General features: G+C 47.9%; 1 protein-coding gene across 2 annotated transcripts in view; it reads left to right on the top strand.

Annotated features, from left to right (window-relative positions):
• The window catches only part of LOC122543056 (NFU1 iron-sulfur cluster scaffold homolog, mitochondrial-like), a 29,551-nt gene that overhangs the window by 10,904 nt on the left and 1,125 nt on the right, over positions 1–17,522 (top strand). Inside the window, exons 4-8 of one of the 2 annotated variants that reach the window (XM_043681255.1) lie at positions 1,922–2,059; positions 2,189–2,255; positions 6,223–6,337; positions 8,020–8,083; positions 11,933–12,107. In XM_043681255.1, coding sequence (XP_043537190.1) covers positions 1,922–2,059; positions 2,189–2,255; positions 6,223–6,337; positions 8,020–8,083; positions 11,933–12,107 — 559 coding nt within the window. The remainder of the gene's footprint in view (positions 1–1,921; positions 2,060–2,188; positions 2,256–6,222; positions 6,338–8,019; positions 8,084–11,932; positions 12,108–17,522) is intronic. The other variant, XM_043681256.1, reaches the window with a different exon arrangement.

The raw sequence follows: 17,522 nt of genomic DNA, 5'->3' as shown, positions 1-17,522 counted from the left end.
AGCAGGCCCTAACCACCTTCTATTCACCGTGGATGTGCGATCTCTTTACACCTCCATCCCACACCAAGACGGCTTGAAAGCTCTTTGCTTCTTTCTCGAAAAGAGGCCACAACAATCTCCATCCACCACCACTCTCCTCCGCCTGGCTGAACTTGTTCTCTCTCTCAACAACTTCTCCTTCAACTCATCCCATTTTCTCCAAATCAAAGGTGTAGCAATGGGTATCCGCATGGGTCCTAGCTATGCCTGCCTTTTCATGGCGTACATGAAACATTTCTTGTTCCAGGCCTACCCAGGTCCCCTCCCACAACTGCTTTATCGGTACATCGATGACTGTTTCGGTGCGGCTTCATGCTTTCGTCCTGACCTGGGAAAATTCATAAACTTCCCTTCCAGTTTCCATCCCTCCATCACCTTCACCTGGTCCATCTCCGACACTTGCCTTCCTTTCCTTGACCTTTCTGTCTCCATTTCCGACAATAGTCTATACACTAGTGTCCGTTACAAGCCCACTGACTCCCACAGCTATCTGGACTGCAGCTGTCCTCACCCTACGTCCTGTAAGGACCCTATCCCTCTATCTCAGCTCCTTCGCCTCCGCCGCATTTGTTCTGATGAGGCCACTTTCCAAAGTGGTGCTCTTAATATGTGCTCCTTCTTCTCCAACTGTGGCTTCCCACCTCTAGTTGTTGACAGGACTCGAGACTGTGTGCAGTCCATCTCCCGTGCCACGACCCTCACCCCCTCCCTCCCCTCCCAGAACAAGGATAGGGTCCCTCTTGTTCTCATCTTTCACCCCACCAGCCTTCACATGCAAAGAATAATCCTCTGCAACTTCAACACGACGCCACCACTAAACACATCTTCCCTTCCCTCCCCCTGTCTGCATTCTGCAGAGATTGTTCCCTCCGGGACAACCTAGTGCACTCCTCCATCACACCTAACACCTCTCCCATCACACATGGCACCTTCCCATCACACCTAACACCTCTCCCATCACACACGGCACCTTCCCATCACACCTAACACCTCTCCCATCACACACGGCACCTTCCCATCACACCTAATACATCTCCCATCACACACGGCACCTTCCCATGCAATCGCAGAAGGTGCAAGACCTGCCCCTTTATCTCCTCCATGCTCACCATCCAAGGCCCCAAACACTCATTTCAGATGAAGCAGCGTTTCACTTGTACCTCTTTCAATTTGGTCTATTGCATTCGTTGCTCCCAATGTGGTCTTCTCTATATCGGAGAGACAAAACACCGACTGGGTGATCGCTTTGCAGAGCACCTTCGGTCTGTATGCAATCAGGTCCCGGACCTTCCCGTGGCTTGTCACTTCAACACACAATCCTGCTCCCATGCCCACATGTCTGTCCTTGGCCTGCTGCAATGTTCCAGTGAAGCTCAACGCAAACTGGAGGAACAGCATCTCATCTTCCAACTGGGCACGTTACAGCCTGCCGGTCTCAACATTGAATTCAACAACTTCAGATGATTATCCCATCTCGACCCCTCTGTTTTCATTCTGCTCCGTAATTATATTTCATTTATTTTATTTATTTAATTTGTGTTTTAATTTTTTTTCACTGTTCTGTACCTCTTATTTCTTGATCGTCTCTCTTTCTCTCGCTCCCCACTCTCTTAACACCTTTTTCCTCTCCTCTTCCTCCTTTTCTACCCTTCTCCCCTGTTTTCCATTTTGTCTCTGCTTCACCCATCCCCCTCCATCCCCCACATATTTTGTCACATAGCACTGACTTCAGCCTTGGATACTCACAGCTCCTAATCTCCCTATAGTCTCTCTCTATGCACTGTCATTATCACCTCTTTATTGCTACCTTTGCTTCTGGAACCACGACTCACCTTCTCTCAGGCTAGTATAAATACCTCCCTATTTCTCCCCTTTTTTTCAGATTTGACAAAGGGTCAGTTAGACTCTTTTCTCTCCTTCCAGATGCTGCCAGACCTGCTGAGATTTTTCAGCATTTTCTCTTTTGGGTTGAAAACAGAGGCTGGAAGTGGCCAAGGAAGTTGGGCGAGAATCAGTCAAGGTGGGAGACCTCTGAGATTTGTGTGCACCTCTGAAGTTTACCCCCCCAGCCAGCACGCTCGGACAAATAGAAGTAACCTTCCAGTCAGTTTTAACAATTTCCTGTTTCTTCTCTTCCCCCTCTCGGCAGGCAGCTCTTCAGGATTGACGGGGTGAAAGGTGTTTTCCTTGGGCCTGATTTTATAACCATCACCAAGGTGAGGAGGAAACCTTTCCTCGTGTCCTGAGAGCTGGGTCCAAGTCACCTTGAGCAGAGGTCCTCGCAATCAGGAAGGTTTTCCACTGAGTGAGGGAGGTGGCTCCAGCAGGAGGACACATGAGATAATGTGCAAAGGGGGCCAGGAAAAGATTGACCAGGATGTTGCCAGGAATAGAGGGTTTAACTTATAAGGAGAGGCTGAGTAGGCTGGGACTTGTTTCAGTTGCAGGTTGCAAGGTGACCTTTTAGAGGTTTATAAAATCATAAGGAGTATAGATAAGGCAAACAGCTAAGGTCTCTTCCCCAGGATAGGGGAGTCCAAAACTCGGGGGCATACTTTTCAGGTGAGAGTCATAGAGATGTACAGCATAGAAACAGACCCTTCAGTCCAACCCATCCATGCCGACCAGTATCCCAACCCAATCTAGTCCCACCTGCCAGCACCCGGCCCATCTCCCTCCAAACCCTTCCCATTCACATACCCATCCAAATGTCTTGTAAGTGTTGCAATTGTACCAGCCTCCACCACATCCTCTGGCAGCTCATTCCATACACGTACCACCCTCTGTGTGGGACAACATTTTTACACAGAGTGTGGTTGATGTGTGGAACAAACTTCCAGAGGAAGTGGTGGATGTGGGTGCAGGTGTGACGTATAGAAGACATTTGGATAAGTGCAGGAATGTGAAAGGTTTGGCGGGGGATACAGGCCAGGAGCAGGCAGGCGGGGATCGTTTCATTTGGGATTCTGGTTGGCGTTGGACCGAAGGGGTCTGTGTCTGTGCTCTATGACTCTGTAACTGTTTCACAGGCAGTGAGTTGCTGTGATCTGGAATACGTTACATGCAAGGATAGTGGAAGCAGGCTCCTTTGTAACCCTGAAAGGAGAATCAGAGGCATGTTCGCGGGAGAAAATACATGACCAGGTGGTCAGGGCAAAAGGAGAGGGGCTAATGGACAGCTCCATCAAACAGCTAGTACAGCCACTGTGGGCTGAATGATCTCCCTGCTGTGCTCTGTGACTGTGATGGTGGACAGGGAACTTGGAAGTACTGTAAACCAAGGACGGTTTGGAATTCCTCAAGGACATAGACAACTTGGTAGATTAGGCGAATAGGTGGCATTGCAGAGAAATAGGGGGTGCAATTCAAAAAGGGGGTGGAGGAGCAGAAGGACCTTGGTAGGCAATTGCAGACATCATTGACTGGTGGAGATAGCAGTTTTGTGAACCATAGTGTTCACGTGAATAAGGGAATGGTGTTCAACAGCTGGGCGGTGGTGAAACAAAACCAGAAATGTCTGGCAAAACTCAGCCAATGTGGCAGCATCTGTGCACCAAAAGCAGAGTTAATGCATTGAGTCCAGTGAGGATTCTTCAGAACTGGTGATGTTAAACTGTTTGGGGGAAAGAATAAAAGGGAAGCTGAGGGACAGATTTTTGTTTTACATAGAGGGTGGTACACATATGGAATGTGGTGCGAGTGAAAGTGGTTCAGGCGGGTACATTAACAACTTTTAAAAGGCATTTGGACAAAGACATGGATAGGAAAGGATTAGAAAGATATTAGGTTAGATTAGATTCCCTACAGTGTGGTAACAGGCCCTTCGGCCCAACATGTCCACACCGACCCTCCGAAGAGTAACCCACCCAGATCCATTTCCCTCTGACTAACACAATGGGCAATTTAGCATGGCCAATTCACCTTAATTGCACATCTTTGGACTGTGGGAGGAAACCGGAGCATCCGGAGAAAACCCACACAGAGTCGGGGAGAATGTGCAAACTCCACACAGACAGTTGCCCGAGGCTGGAATTGAACCTGGGTCCCTGGTTCTGTGAGGCAGCAGTGCTAGCCACTGTGCCACCCAAGTGCAGGGAAATGGGTTTGGCGTGGATGGACATTTTGGTCAGCATGGACCAGTTTGGGCCAATGGACTTGTCTCTGTGCTGGAGGATAGCACGACTCTATGCTTGTTAGACCTTATCTGGAGAATTGTGTCAACCTGTGGATCCCACATTCCAGGAAAAAGGTGAACGCATTGGAAAGAGTGCAGAAACAGTTTGCAGTAATGGTTCAAGGGATGAGAAACTTGAGTAATGCAGGGAGACTGGGGAAGTTGGGACTGTCCTCCCTGGAGAGAGGAACACTGAGAGCAGATTTTATTAAGGTTTTCAACATGAGGGGATGGGGAGAAGCCGGTCCCACTGGTAAACAGAACAAGAATGAGAGCGGGGGCATGGATTTCAAATGAATCCTTTCTCACACAGTGAGTAATTCAGGTCAAGAAAGTCCTGCCTGCAAATGGGATGGGCGCAGGTTCAAGTGAGCCATTCAAGAGGCCAATGGGTGATTCTTTTGAACAGAAATAGATTAGATTAGATTAAATTAGATTATTTACAGTGTGGGAACAGGCCCTTCGGCCCACAAAAGTCCACACCGACCCTCCCAATAGCGACCCGACATTTACCCCTTCACCTAACACTACGGGCAATTTAGTATGGCCAATTCACCCTAACCTGGCGCTGTGAGGCAGCAGTGCTAACCACTGTGCCACCCACGTGTGCAAGGCGACAGATCAAAAGCAGGAGATTGGCACATGGTCATGATGGAAAGCCTGTCCAGGCATGAGGGGCAGAAAGGCCTCATTCCATACCGGGACAGTTAAGGAGTCATATAGCTGTTCAACACAGTCCAACTCATCCATGCCGACCAGATATCCCAAATTAATCTAGTCCCATTTGCCAGCACTTGGCCCATATCCCTCCAAACCCTTCCTATTCATGTGGTTAGCACTGCTGCCTCACAGCGCCAGAGACCAGAGTTCAAATCCCGCCTCAGGCAACTGACTGTGTGGAGTTTGCACATTCTCCCCGTGTCTGTGTGGGTTTCCTCCCACAGTCCAAAGATGTGCAGGTTAGGGTGAATTGGCCATACTCAATTGCCCATAGTGTTAGGAAAGGGGTAAATGTAGGGAAGTGGGTCTGGGTGGGTTGCTGTTCGGAGGATCGGTGTGGACTTGTTGGGCCGAAGGGCCTGTTCCACACTGTAAGTAATCTAATCTAATCTAATCTATCCATCCTGATGACTTTTAAATGTTGTAACTGTACCAGCATCCACCACTTCCTCTGGCAGCTCATTCCATACACGTACCACCCTCTGTGTGAAATGTTGTCCCTTTGGTCCCTTTTAAATCTTTCCTCTCTCACCATAAACCTATGACCTCTTGATTTGGACTCCAACACCCCAGGGAAAAGACTTTGTCTAGTTACCCTATCCATGCCCCTCGTGATTTTATAAACCTCTATGAGGTCACCCCTCAGCCTCTGACAATCCAGGGAAAACAGCCCCAGCTGATTCAGCCTCTCCCAATCCTGCATGTTAAAACATAATTGAATTTATCATGAGTTTCTAACTCCAATTCTCCCTTTAGAGAAGCTACACCGTTAGCGTTGATCAGTTTGGACAGATTGTCAGAGACGCCTGCGTATCTGTGTACTCCTCGTGCACCAGATAAATGGCCAGAGTGCCTCAGGCACTTCTGCATCAAGTGTGGGTCAGGACCACAGATGGGGGTCCTGAGCTGAGGCTTTGGGTCTGTGAGCTTTGGGACAAGGATGGCGACTGTGGGGGTCTGTGTCAGTTGTCCTCCTACTTTCCTGGGTTCTCACCGAGGGGCCGTGACAATTCTCAACCCTCCTCGCCCAAGGGGAATGGCTGTGAACCCGGGATGCGATGAGGAAGAGAGGAGCCTTCCTCACCGATTCGGGTCGGATTTCAAGTGGGCCAGATATCGAAAGCGGGTTTGATCTTTCCAAAAAGTATCAGGATGACAGAAGGGTTACGGGAAGAATCGTGGGGGGATTTAGGGGTACTGGGGACTGAGCTTTCCAAAAGCTGGGGCAGTCCTGTCTGGATGGGCTGAACGGCCAGTGGTGATTGTGTTCTGTGTGTGTGTATCCCCAGGTCGGCGAGGAGGTGGATTGGAAGTTGCTCAAGCCGGACGTGTATGCCGCCATCATGGATTTCTTTGCGTCGGGACTCCCAATCCTGACTGACGACGCTCCGCGCTCCGATACAGGTGGGTGCTCGAGCTGGTCAGCTGTGAGGAAACCCCATCCCACCCTCCTGGCGGCAGAAAGACAGACAGATACACATGTGGGTGCAGCTGGGAGACTGGTCCTGGCCACTGCACGGTGGGGGAGAGTGACCGGTGAACAAACAGGACTGCTCCACCCAGCAGCTAGCACAGGCATGACGGGGCGAACGGACTCCCTCTGTGTCCAGTCGCTGTGGCAATCTGGCACGAACCACAGAATGGTCGGGTGGGGGTGGGGCAGTGTGGAACTCTGAAAGGACACGGACAAATTGGTACATCATTGGGGTAGGGTGACAGATGAGGTTCACTTGAAGAGAAGTGTGAGGTGATGCACTTGTGTTGAAAGAACTTTGGAATGGCACTGTAATGTAGGGGTACCGTTCTACAAGTAAGTGCAGGAGCAGGGACACCCAGGGGTATACGTGCACGTTGAAGGGAACAGGAAAAAGCAGGAAAAACGGCTGCTTTCCTGTCAAGATCGATGGGATGGTTTTATTTCCCTCCTGCCTTGGCTGGATGCGTGACACGTCAGGTGTTGTCAAGATGGAATGTGGCGCGGGGGCTGAATGGCCTCCTTGCGTTTCGCAGGTGTCCGGGCATCGGTGAGAAATCAGATCTCGGGGAAGGGTGTCACAGCTCCCAATCCTCTCGCCGTTTCTGCATCAATTCTCACAGGTGCCTGACTCAGTTCACCGGGCAGGGGTCTCAGACAGTGGCCCTGACAACGAGGGGCTGTTGGTGGCCGAATTACATGAAATGTGATTCAGCATAAAACCAAGGCCAGCTCATCTCAACCAAGGCATCCCCACTCCAGCATTCCATGTTGCAGGGTTTGCCACACAGTTATAGCGCACTTGGACTGTTCCTGATGCCCAGCACGTTCCTCCTTCTCCCCTTTACACCATTTGCCTGCTTTCCCGTTCATTTCTCCCTCAGCTCGTTCTTCACCTTCCCACTGTTCACCTGAGTCACAGTTGGGGGTTGCACACTCATGGTGGCTTTCAGGGCCCAGGAACGCCATCCAACCTTGCTCATCCCCTCTCCCCGATCCTGTCCCCCCCTTCTGATGGAGATCGCACACCTCCGCTGGTATAAAGCCCTTTATACCAGCTTTGGCCAGGTGGGAAAAGTCCAATGGGATGCTTCACTTGGAGGCTTGACAGGGGGTCACAGCATATTGGAACATTTTGTACAGTGGCCTTGTGGATTAAAGTTCCCAACGGTGGAACCCTGCGCATTGATTTATTCTGGTGCACTGTGTCATCCCATGCTATACCTTGTTGCAGGCATGTGGAGCATGTTTTCATTTCAAAATACTGTACCTAATACTCTTCGAAACTCAGCTCGCGGCCCTGAGCCCCCTGGAACCTGACTCTCCGAGAAGGGCCAGGCTGCAATGGACTGACTACTCCTGTCCCCCTAGAGCTGAAGCATCTTGTTATGGTGCCCTGGTTCCTCATGAAAATCTGAGAGGCCACCTCTGAGGTCTCGACAAAAGATCGTTCGCGTCTTGTCTCATTCAGGCGATGTTGTCACGCTCCAGATCGACAGAGTCAGAGAGGACATGCAAAAACACGTTTTATTTTCGTATGATTGCGTGTGTTACTTGGCAGCACCCTGACATGTGTTGATTTTTTAAAAAATTGTCCCCTTGTTGCTTCCAGCTGCTTCAGAGGATGATGACGAAGTTGTGGCCATCATTAAGGAGCTGTTGGACACCAGGATTCGGTGAGTAGCAGTGGAACATGCCATGCACCTGAAATGTGAGTCTGGGAGGGAATGACGAGTTCTCAATTTCTGTGGCACATGCTTTTCGACATTGTCTCTCACAATGCACAGTCACGGGCAGCTGACCAAGCAGGTAGTCCGGTTCAGGTTCTGATCCAACCGAGACGTGATATGATGTATTCCTGTTGTGGGGGGAGCGGGGTTTGGGGCATTGGTTTATACATTAATTGGTCAACAGCAGAGCAGAAATCTAAAAGGGATTCCTGATGTGCAAATGAGTCTTGCCAGACAGAGACACCATGTGGAGTACAGGCAGCCCAGAGGCTCTATCGCCACACTGTTAACCCAGAGACGCAGATCATGTTCTGGGGACCAGGGTTTGAATCCCACCATGGAAGATGGTGGAGTTTAAATTCAATAACAGTCTGCCTCGTGACGACAATGGGACAGTTGTTTGTTGGAAATAACCCATCTGGTTCAGTAACGTCCTTTAGGGAAGGAAATCTGCCTTCCTTGCCTGGTCTGAATGACACATCAGTCCAGACCCACAGCAAAGTGGTTGACTCTTCACTGCCCAGAGGGATTAGGCAATGGATGGTGTCCCAGCCAGTGACGCTCTACTCGCTGTGGCTGAAGAGTTTTAAAAAAAGCACCATGATAACAGGCTACCGGTTCCCTCTGAAAAGGTTCACTTCTGTGTTGCCCTTGACACAGGGTGTTGGTGACTGCCTGCACCTCTTAGGGAGATGTGAAAGAGAAATGGGCATTCTTAATCTGTGACTGATCTTACTCACAGGGCTGCACAACGCTGGGTGCGTTTCTGACTGCCCGTTTCCATTTTTTTTTAATCGAAACTGTGTGCGCTATGTCAGATCGTGGTTGCAAATCTTCTGTTGATAGTTGCTGGGGTATTTGCATTCCCTTCAGGAATATCTTCTGGTTCAGGAGAAATGGGGAGTAAGGGGGGTTTCACCCCATTATCAAAGCTGGAGTTGCTGGATAAACTGAGCTGCACCTCTTCCTAAGATTGGACTCCGAACATGAATTCCATGCCCCTGTCTGCAGCCATCCTGGGAAATTGATCTCTTTTTTAAAACCAGTTATTTCTCATTGCAGTCCACAGTTTCAAAAGGCACAAATTTTTTAAAATGTACAATTCTTAGAATCCACTTTTAATTGAGTTCTGAAATGGTCAAGCAAGCCTCCCAATTCAAGAGCAGTGAGGGGTGTTCGTCCTGCCAGTGATGCTCATATCTCGTGCAGGAAGAATTTCACCAAATACAAAGGGACCTGTTCTCTGTGGGGTAAAATGGAACTTCTCCAGGCTTTACCTCTTTTATTTTTGAAAAATAAACAAAACTTCAGAGACAACTGTTCCCTTAGTTATGCTTTAAGAAATTGGAGTTGACCCACCAACCAATCAACACTTGTTTCTCATGCATTATAAATTGTTCCCTCGAGATGGTGTGGTGGCTCAGTGGTTAACATGGCTGCCCCACAGTGGCAGGGACCCAGGTTTGATTCCAGCCTCGGCTGACTGTATCTGTGGAGTTTGCACATTCTCCCCGTGTCTGTGTGGGATTCGGCCGGGTGCTCTGGTTCCCTCCCACAGTCCAAAGATGTGCAGGTTAGGTGGATTGGCCATGCTGAATTGCCCATAGTGCTCGGGGACGTGTCGGCTAGGTGGATTAGCCATGGGGAAATGTGAGATTGTGGGGAGAGGGTGAAGGGTGTGGTTTTGGTTGGTGTGAAGAAGTGGAGGCATCAGTGTGCTTGCTTAACTGTGGCGTCGGTATTGATGAACCAGGATGGACCGCTGATCATACTTACTCTGAGGAATGTGAAACTCTCGACCATGTCTACTTTCAGCACCAGTGATGCATACAGGTGGGATCTTGTTGCTCACTTCCCCACCCCCCACCCCCACTCAACTTTAATATCACCCACTGCGTATCACCCTGTCTGTACTTGATGGGGCAAACGGCCTGCTTCCACCATATGGGGGATTCTGTGATCCTGAAATATGGCATGAGGGTGTCTGGCTGCATGAGTGCAGGATGAAAAGCATTGACAGTGTGGCTGTCTTTTCTCAGCAAAGCTGTGGAGAGTGGTGCTATTGGTATGCGTGGAGAAAAAAATGGAATGGCAACTTAGGGATGACCGACAGAGGTTTGGATCTGGAGAAGGTGTTGTAGGTGAGAGAAGAACTTGGGACGTTTGAGAAAGGCACTCACTGGTTAGAAAAGTTGGCTGCTCTGGAGAAGTTACTCTGCCAACAGAGGGTTGTTCAAATGACCATTCACTGCCACAGGGAATGTAGTGGATGAATTAAATTCAGGAAAATGTGAATTTACATATGTGGGTGAAGGGGCTGGAAGGTGTGTTGAGGGGGTGAGCTAATTTATTTGTTGGCTGAATGCATTCATGATCACAGTGGCCAGCAGTAGCCTGGTCAGTGGTTTTTGCAGGTTCCTGAGGTCCATCTTGATGGTCGGTCAATGCAGTCTTCTGGACATTGCAAGTTACTGTCTGATCTGGAGTACTTCTCCAGCCTTGCTGGGTCATGGTGACTCTCCTGAGCACAGGTGGCTGTGCACAATCTGTGGAAAAGCTGTTATTGGGTGAGATTAAAGATGAGTGGGGGGACGGGGAAGTGAGCAGCAGGATCCCAAATGTATATATCACTGGTGCTGAAAGTGGCCGTGGTCGGCAGCTTCACATTCCTCAGAGTAAGTATCATCAGCATTCCGTCCTGGTCCATCGACACTGACGCCACAGTCAAGAAAGCATGGCAACCCCTCGACTTCCTCAGAAGGCTGAGGAAATCTGGCAGGTCCACAATGACTCTGACCAATTTATATCAATGCACCATCCCACCCTGGTGCATCACAGCTTGGTGTGGTAACTGCTCTTCCCAAAAGTGCAGGAATTTACACAGAGTTGTGAACACAGCCCAGTCAATCATGCAAACTAGTCTTCCTTTCACTGACTTCGTATACACCTCCTGCTGCCTCAGGAAAGCAGCCAACATCATCACCCCAGTTATCATCTCTTCCACCCTCTTCCATTGGGCAGAAGATACAAAAGTTTGGAAACATGTACCAACAGATTCAAGAACAGCTTCTTCCCCACTGTTATCAGATTTTTGAACAGACCCCTCATATGTGAGAGCTGATCTTTGGCTGCACCCAGCTCTCCAGCTGTAAAACTGCATTCTGCATTGTGCTTCAGAAAGGTACGGTTTGTCTGGTTAGCACGCAAAATTATATTTTTCACTGTGTCAGTGTTTGTGACAATAACAAATCAAATCAAATCAGAGTGAAGCAGCAAGTTCCCCAGGTGGGAGTTGGTAAAAGTGTCACAACACCACATTGTCACTAAAGAGGGGTGGGAGGGGGCACACATAGGTCACAACCCTGTTGCATTCTGTAAGAAATCAGGAATTTTCTGGCTTCGTCCCCTTTCAGCTTGGATCACCTGCTTTGCCACTAGATGGCAGACACACACACACAATTCCAAACACGGTGGCATCCTTGTTTGAATCTCAGTGAAATCCCGTACTGTGTCTGACACAGGTTAACTGTGCTTTCTCTCTCTGGATCAGTGGTGCTGGAAGAGCACAGCAATTCAGGCAGCATCCGAGGACAGGCAAAATCGACGTTTCGGGCAAAAGCCCTTCATCAGGAATATGAAGGGCTTTTGCCCGAAACGTCGATTTTGCCTGTCCTCGGATGCTGCCTGAATTGCTGTGCTCTTCCAGCACCACTGATCCAGAATCTGGTTTCCAGCATCTGCAGTCATTGTTTTTACCTGTGTGCTTTCTCTCTCCCTGTACCCCACCCCTCGCAGGCCCACAGTTCAAGAGGACGGCGGTGATGTGATCTTCAAAGGTTTTGAAGACGGAATTGTCAAATTGATGCTGCAGGGTTCGTGCACCAGCTGCCCCAGCTCTGTCGTCACCCTGAAGAGTGGAATTCAGAACATGCTGCAGTTTTACATCCCAGAGGTGGAGGGTGTGGTGCAGGTACTTTCCCAGGGGCTTGTCACAGGGGATCACAGGGATCAGTGCTCGGACACCAGCTGTTCACAGCATTGATGCACAATTTGGATGAGGGAACTAAATGTAGTCACGCCAAGTTTGCATACGAAACAAAGATGGGTGCGAGTGTGAGGAGGATGCAAAGTTCCTTCATTCTGAGTTGCACAAGCTGAGCACGTGGGCAAATGCATGGCCAAAACCATGGGATGCAGGTGAATGTGAGGCAATCCAGTTTGGCAGCGAAAACAGGGAGGTATATTATTATCTGGGTGGTGATAAATCGAGTGAGGGTAATGTGCAATTTACACCATTAGCTGAAAGTAAGCGCACAGATGTCGCCAGCAATAAACAGATAATCAGTATGTTGACCTTCTTCACAAAAGGATTTGAGTACAAGGGCAGGGCTGTCTGACTGCAATTATAGGAGGCATTGGTGCAGACCATGCCTGGGAGCAGTATGTGTAGTTCTGGTCCCCTTATCTGAGGAAGGATGTTCTGCTCAGGGAAGGAGTGCACCAGTTGCTCAGACCACATTTGGAGTATTGTGCACAGTTTTGCGTTCCATATCTCAAGAAGAATGCACTGACCCTGGAGTGTGTTCAGAGGAGGTTCAGTGGAATTGTCCCAGGAATGCAAAGTTTAACATGTGAGGAACATCTGGGTCCATACTCAGTGGAGTTTAGAAGCATGAGAGAAGATGTAATTGAAACATCCAGAAAACTGAATGGCCTGGACGGAGTGGATGTTGGGAAGATGTTTCCATTGGTAGGAGAGACTAGGACCCTTAAGAGTAAAGTGAAGACCTTTCAGAATGGAGATAAGGAGAAACTTCTTCAGCCAGAGAGTGGTGAATCCATGGAATAGATTGTCACAGAATGCTGTGGAAGTCTGGTCATTGAAGATATTTAAGACTGAGATATCACGAGGACAATGGGGTTGAGAAGCTAGTCAGCCATTCACTCATGGTTGATAAGACTCAATGGGCTGAATGGCCTAATTTCTGCACCTATGGTCTAAGGGTCTTATCATTGTTCTCCAGAGCGATTCCTGGCATGGTAAGACTACATACCAAAAGAGACTGGATCGGTTAGGATGAGGGTTTGGAACAATGAGGGGGAATCTCATCAAAGTCTATCAGATTCCAACAGGCCTACGCAGGAAGGATGTTCCCAATAACCAGGGCGGCACGGTGGCACAGTGGTTAGCACTGCTGCCTCACAGCACCAGAGATCTGGGTTCAATTCCTGCCTCAGGCAACTGTCTGTGTGGAGTTTGCACATTCTCCCCGTGTCTGCGTGGGTTTCCTCCGCGTGCTCCGGTTTCCTCCCACAATCCAAAAATGTGCAGGTTAGGTGAGTTAGCCATGCTAAATTGCCAGTAGGTGAAGGGGTAAATGTAGAGAAATGGGTCTGGGTGGGTTGCGCTTCGGCGGGTCGGTGTGGACTTGTTGGGCCGAAGGGCCTGTTTCCACACTGTCAATAATCTCATCTAACCAGGGGGGGGTCACAGCCTGAGGATATGAGTAGGCCATTTGGGACTGAGATGAGGAGAAATGTCTTCACCCAGAGAGTGGGGACCCTGTGGAAATCTCTTTTGTGATAAAGTTCTTTTGTGATAAAGTTTTTTAAAAAAAAACAAAGACCTGCAGACACAGGAAATCTGATACATAGGAAGAGCAAGAAATCTGGCAGCACCTGTTGAGATAAAAATGGGATGGTCACTGCACACAAAAGGTTGACTCTGCCAGACCTGTTGAGTTTCTCCACGACTCCCAGTCTGCTTTTTTTTTTGTCATGTTGATTGAGGGATAAATGTTGACTTAATCATGAGGGAAGACTCCTCTGCTTTTTTCAAAACAGTGTCTTGCCTCTAACCGAGAGATCAGTCCATTATCTTGAGTTAACATTCCATTTGAAAGAGAGCACAACTGACAGTACTGCACTCTGTCATTACAGCAATGACGTGTTGGCCTGTATTTTCATGCTAGGGTCTGGGATGGGATTTGAACTGACTCACATGTCATTCTTGTATTTAAATGTTGAAGGGATATTTTTATGTAACCCAAGAATAATTAGGTAAAATAGCTCTAATGTCATCGCTTTGTCATTCCAATACCACTCTTCATAATGGCCAGTTACCAACAATCAACCAGAGATCAGCAAGTCTTCTCAGTCATATTGCTCCTGTGGACCACTATTAAACCTTCGGTGGCTCAGAACCAGAGATGTGATACTTTGAGCAATTGGTCTTACAAAATGCTGGCATAAATGTCAATCTTTCTCCCTGGGCACCTCTGAATTCACCTGAAGCACTCACCTCCAAGTTATTGTGTATAACAACTTGCGGGTGTGCTGATAACCTGCCTGATAACGAACCTAGCAGTTCGGATTGACAAGGGTGAAATTGAAACAACAGAGTTCCACGCACAATAGGAACAAAGCAAATACAATGCTAGATCCGATAATGGCACCTTGTTGCTTCACTGTAGATTATGAATGTTGCAGCTCGTAAGCAGAAAGTGGTGGAATATATTACCTGAGATAACATGTGTGCTATAACCTTTTTTTAATTTACAAACTTTACTAAACTTCATCCCCCCCGAATACATGGATACAAGCTAAAACAGAAGAGTATTGCCACTGTGGGCAATGTCAGTACTCCGTCTCAGTTGATTTTATACTTCTGTGCTTTGGAATCATCGTGACATGCCATTGGGGTGATCTTCCGCATTATGTGTGAATACTTTAACCGGCTCGGGCATGCCTGATGTGTCCTCAGTATTGACTTCCGTCCTGCAACGGGATTCCAGGTGAGCAGATCAGTGACTTGGGGCTGGTTAATCATTTGGGAGAACACAGAGCTATTTGGGATTGACTTCACAACAGCTTCAACATGAAGGAAGCGGGCAACGTAGATGTACCGACAAGAGAGAGGGGTTTGTGAATTATCAAGGAAGAACTTGAACTTTTATCAACCCAATTACATCTTTCCATTATTGGAATACTTTGCATGCCATTCATTACTCTGAGGTCAAATCATTAATCTATGTCTGTTCCAAGAAAGGTTTTCAGGCATTAAACGTGGAACATGTATGGTTTCGATGCCCCAAGTAATTCTGAAAGTTGCCTTCCAGTCTCTCTCTTGATTTGTGCTGAGTATCAGGTACTGGTTTGGTTTGGGTAATAAAGTTGTCAGCAATAAAATTGGTGTCTTACTGTTTGCTCCTATTATGACACCAGGTAAACCCTCTTGCTTAATTCAAACCAGCAACACAGAAAAGATTTATCCCGTGCAGTAATATGTGAAATTTTGAGAGGCCAAGAACTATTTAAAGTAAAACTTTATCACCTTAAGAAATAAAGTGGTTCAGAGAATAATTAACTAACAACTATTTACAACTCCTTCCTCTAACCAATATTTTACCTTCATTAATACTAGTTTGATGACATCCCCTGATTAAGATTTACCAAAAATTCAAGTTTTCAAAGCTAGCCAGCTGTCGAATCCTCTATTTGGATCTTCCTGTGTCTTTTCTTCCGAGGGATTATGCTTCATATGTCACAGAGTGATAAAGGTATCTTTAAGAGAGCTATTCTCCAGGCAGTCTGCAGATGTCATTGGCTTGGCAGTTCTCCCCCCCACCTCCATTCAATTTTTCCCAGTCTTATACTCCCAAAGCATCGGATTGTGCCACTGGCTTTTAAGATTGTCAAGATACTCAATTCAAACTGCATTGGAGTTTGGTATTTTTTTGAGGTATAATTTGAACTGATTGGCCTAATTTGAATTTGTTTTGTCACTTCCAGGCAACCAGCTAATTGAGTTGGTCAACCAAGCTTGTGGGATTAAGACTACAGGTGATAATTTAACCTGATGGTGCAAATTTTACATTCCTATGGATTTGTCAGTATTTGTCCCTCAACTAACACCAACAAAGCAGATTATCTTGTTAGTTCAGTCATTGCGGTTTGTGGAAACTGCCTGTCTGGAAAGTGTACCTTTCTTGTCTTTCCAGAATCCCTTCAACTTCCAAATCCTTGCTCACTAGTCCAAAAACTAATCCTCACCTTCTCCCCCAACCCCTGCTGTCACACACACACAATCTGCACCAGTAAAAGAGAAACAATGGGTGTCCTTTAATCTCTTCCATGCCAGTGACCTTTTTAGTCCATACTCTACTGATTGTGCAATTGTTGGGGCACTCAACTGTGCTCAAAATTCCTTTCTCGCTCTTAGCAAGGATCTTGAATATGGGCTGAGGCTGTGAAAAGGACGATAGGTATAACTGCATTTTTTTTTTGTGCTATGTGCAACCTCGGAATGTTTCGCAGTCAATTAAGGGATTTGGAAGTGTCAGCGCTGTTGTCACGCTGTACGTACGAGGGCCAATTTGCACCTAGCCAGCTCCCCACAAACAGCGGTGTCTGCTGATAGCGACCAGATCCACTGCTGGTGCTTTGAGTTAAGAGGACTGTAGAATAACTCCATTGTGAGAATGAAAACAGAAGAGCATTTTGGAAAACTCCAGTCAGCTGGGGCACCGTCCGCAAAGAGAGCAGAACAGAATTAAAATGTCTCTATCGGGGGGAGGTGATGTCCCAATGGAATTATCATGAGACTGGAAATCAGAAGACCCAAGTAACCTGCGTTTGAATCCTGTCACAACTGACAGTGGAATTTGAATTCAATAGAATTCTGGAATTAAATGTTTAATGTTGATCGTGAATCCATTGTCAATTGTTGGAAAAGCCCACCTGGATCACTAATGTCCTCTGGGGATGGAAACTGCGACCTTACCTGGTATGAGACAAAAAAAAACTGCAAGTGCTGGAATCCAAAGTGGACAGGCAGGAGGCTGGAAGAACACAGCAAGCCGGGCAGCATCCAGAGGTGGAGAAGTCAACGTTTCGGGTGTGACCCTTCTTCAGGACTAGTTCAGGAGGAGACCTTACCCATTCTGGCCTACACGTGACCCCAGTGACGTGGGTGACTCTTAACGAGAGATGGGCAATAAATGCTGGCCTAACCCCATGAACGGATTTTAAGGAAACTGCACGTTCTCTTTGTTTAGGAAATGCAGAGGATTACACCAGAGTGGAGTTTGTGTTTACAGTTGGGGTGGACTGTCTCAAGGAAATAGGAGAAAGTGAGGACTGCAGATACTGGAGATCCGAGCTGAAACATGTGTTGCTGGAAAAGCGCAGCAGGTCAGGCAGCATCCAAGGAGCAGGAGAATTGATGTTTCGGGTATGAGCCCTTCTTCAGAATGAGGAAAGTGTGCCAAGCAGGCTAAGATAAAAGGTAGGGAGGAGGGACTTGGGGGAGGGGCGTTGGGAATGCGATAGGTGGAAGGAGGTTAAGGTGAGGATGATGGGCCGGAGAGGGGGTGGGGGCAGAGAG

This window comes from Chiloscyllium plagiosum, chromosome 42 (genome assembly GCF_004010195.1).
Source record: "Chiloscyllium plagiosum isolate BGI_BamShark_2017 chromosome 42, ASM401019v2, whole genome shotgun sequence".
Taxonomy (NCBI): Eukaryota; Metazoa; Chordata; class Chondrichthyes; order Orectolobiformes; family Hemiscylliidae; genus Chiloscyllium; species Chiloscyllium plagiosum.
The sequence above is the reverse complement of the archived record's forward strand: the minus strand, read 5'-3'. Positions and strand labels throughout refer to the sequence as shown.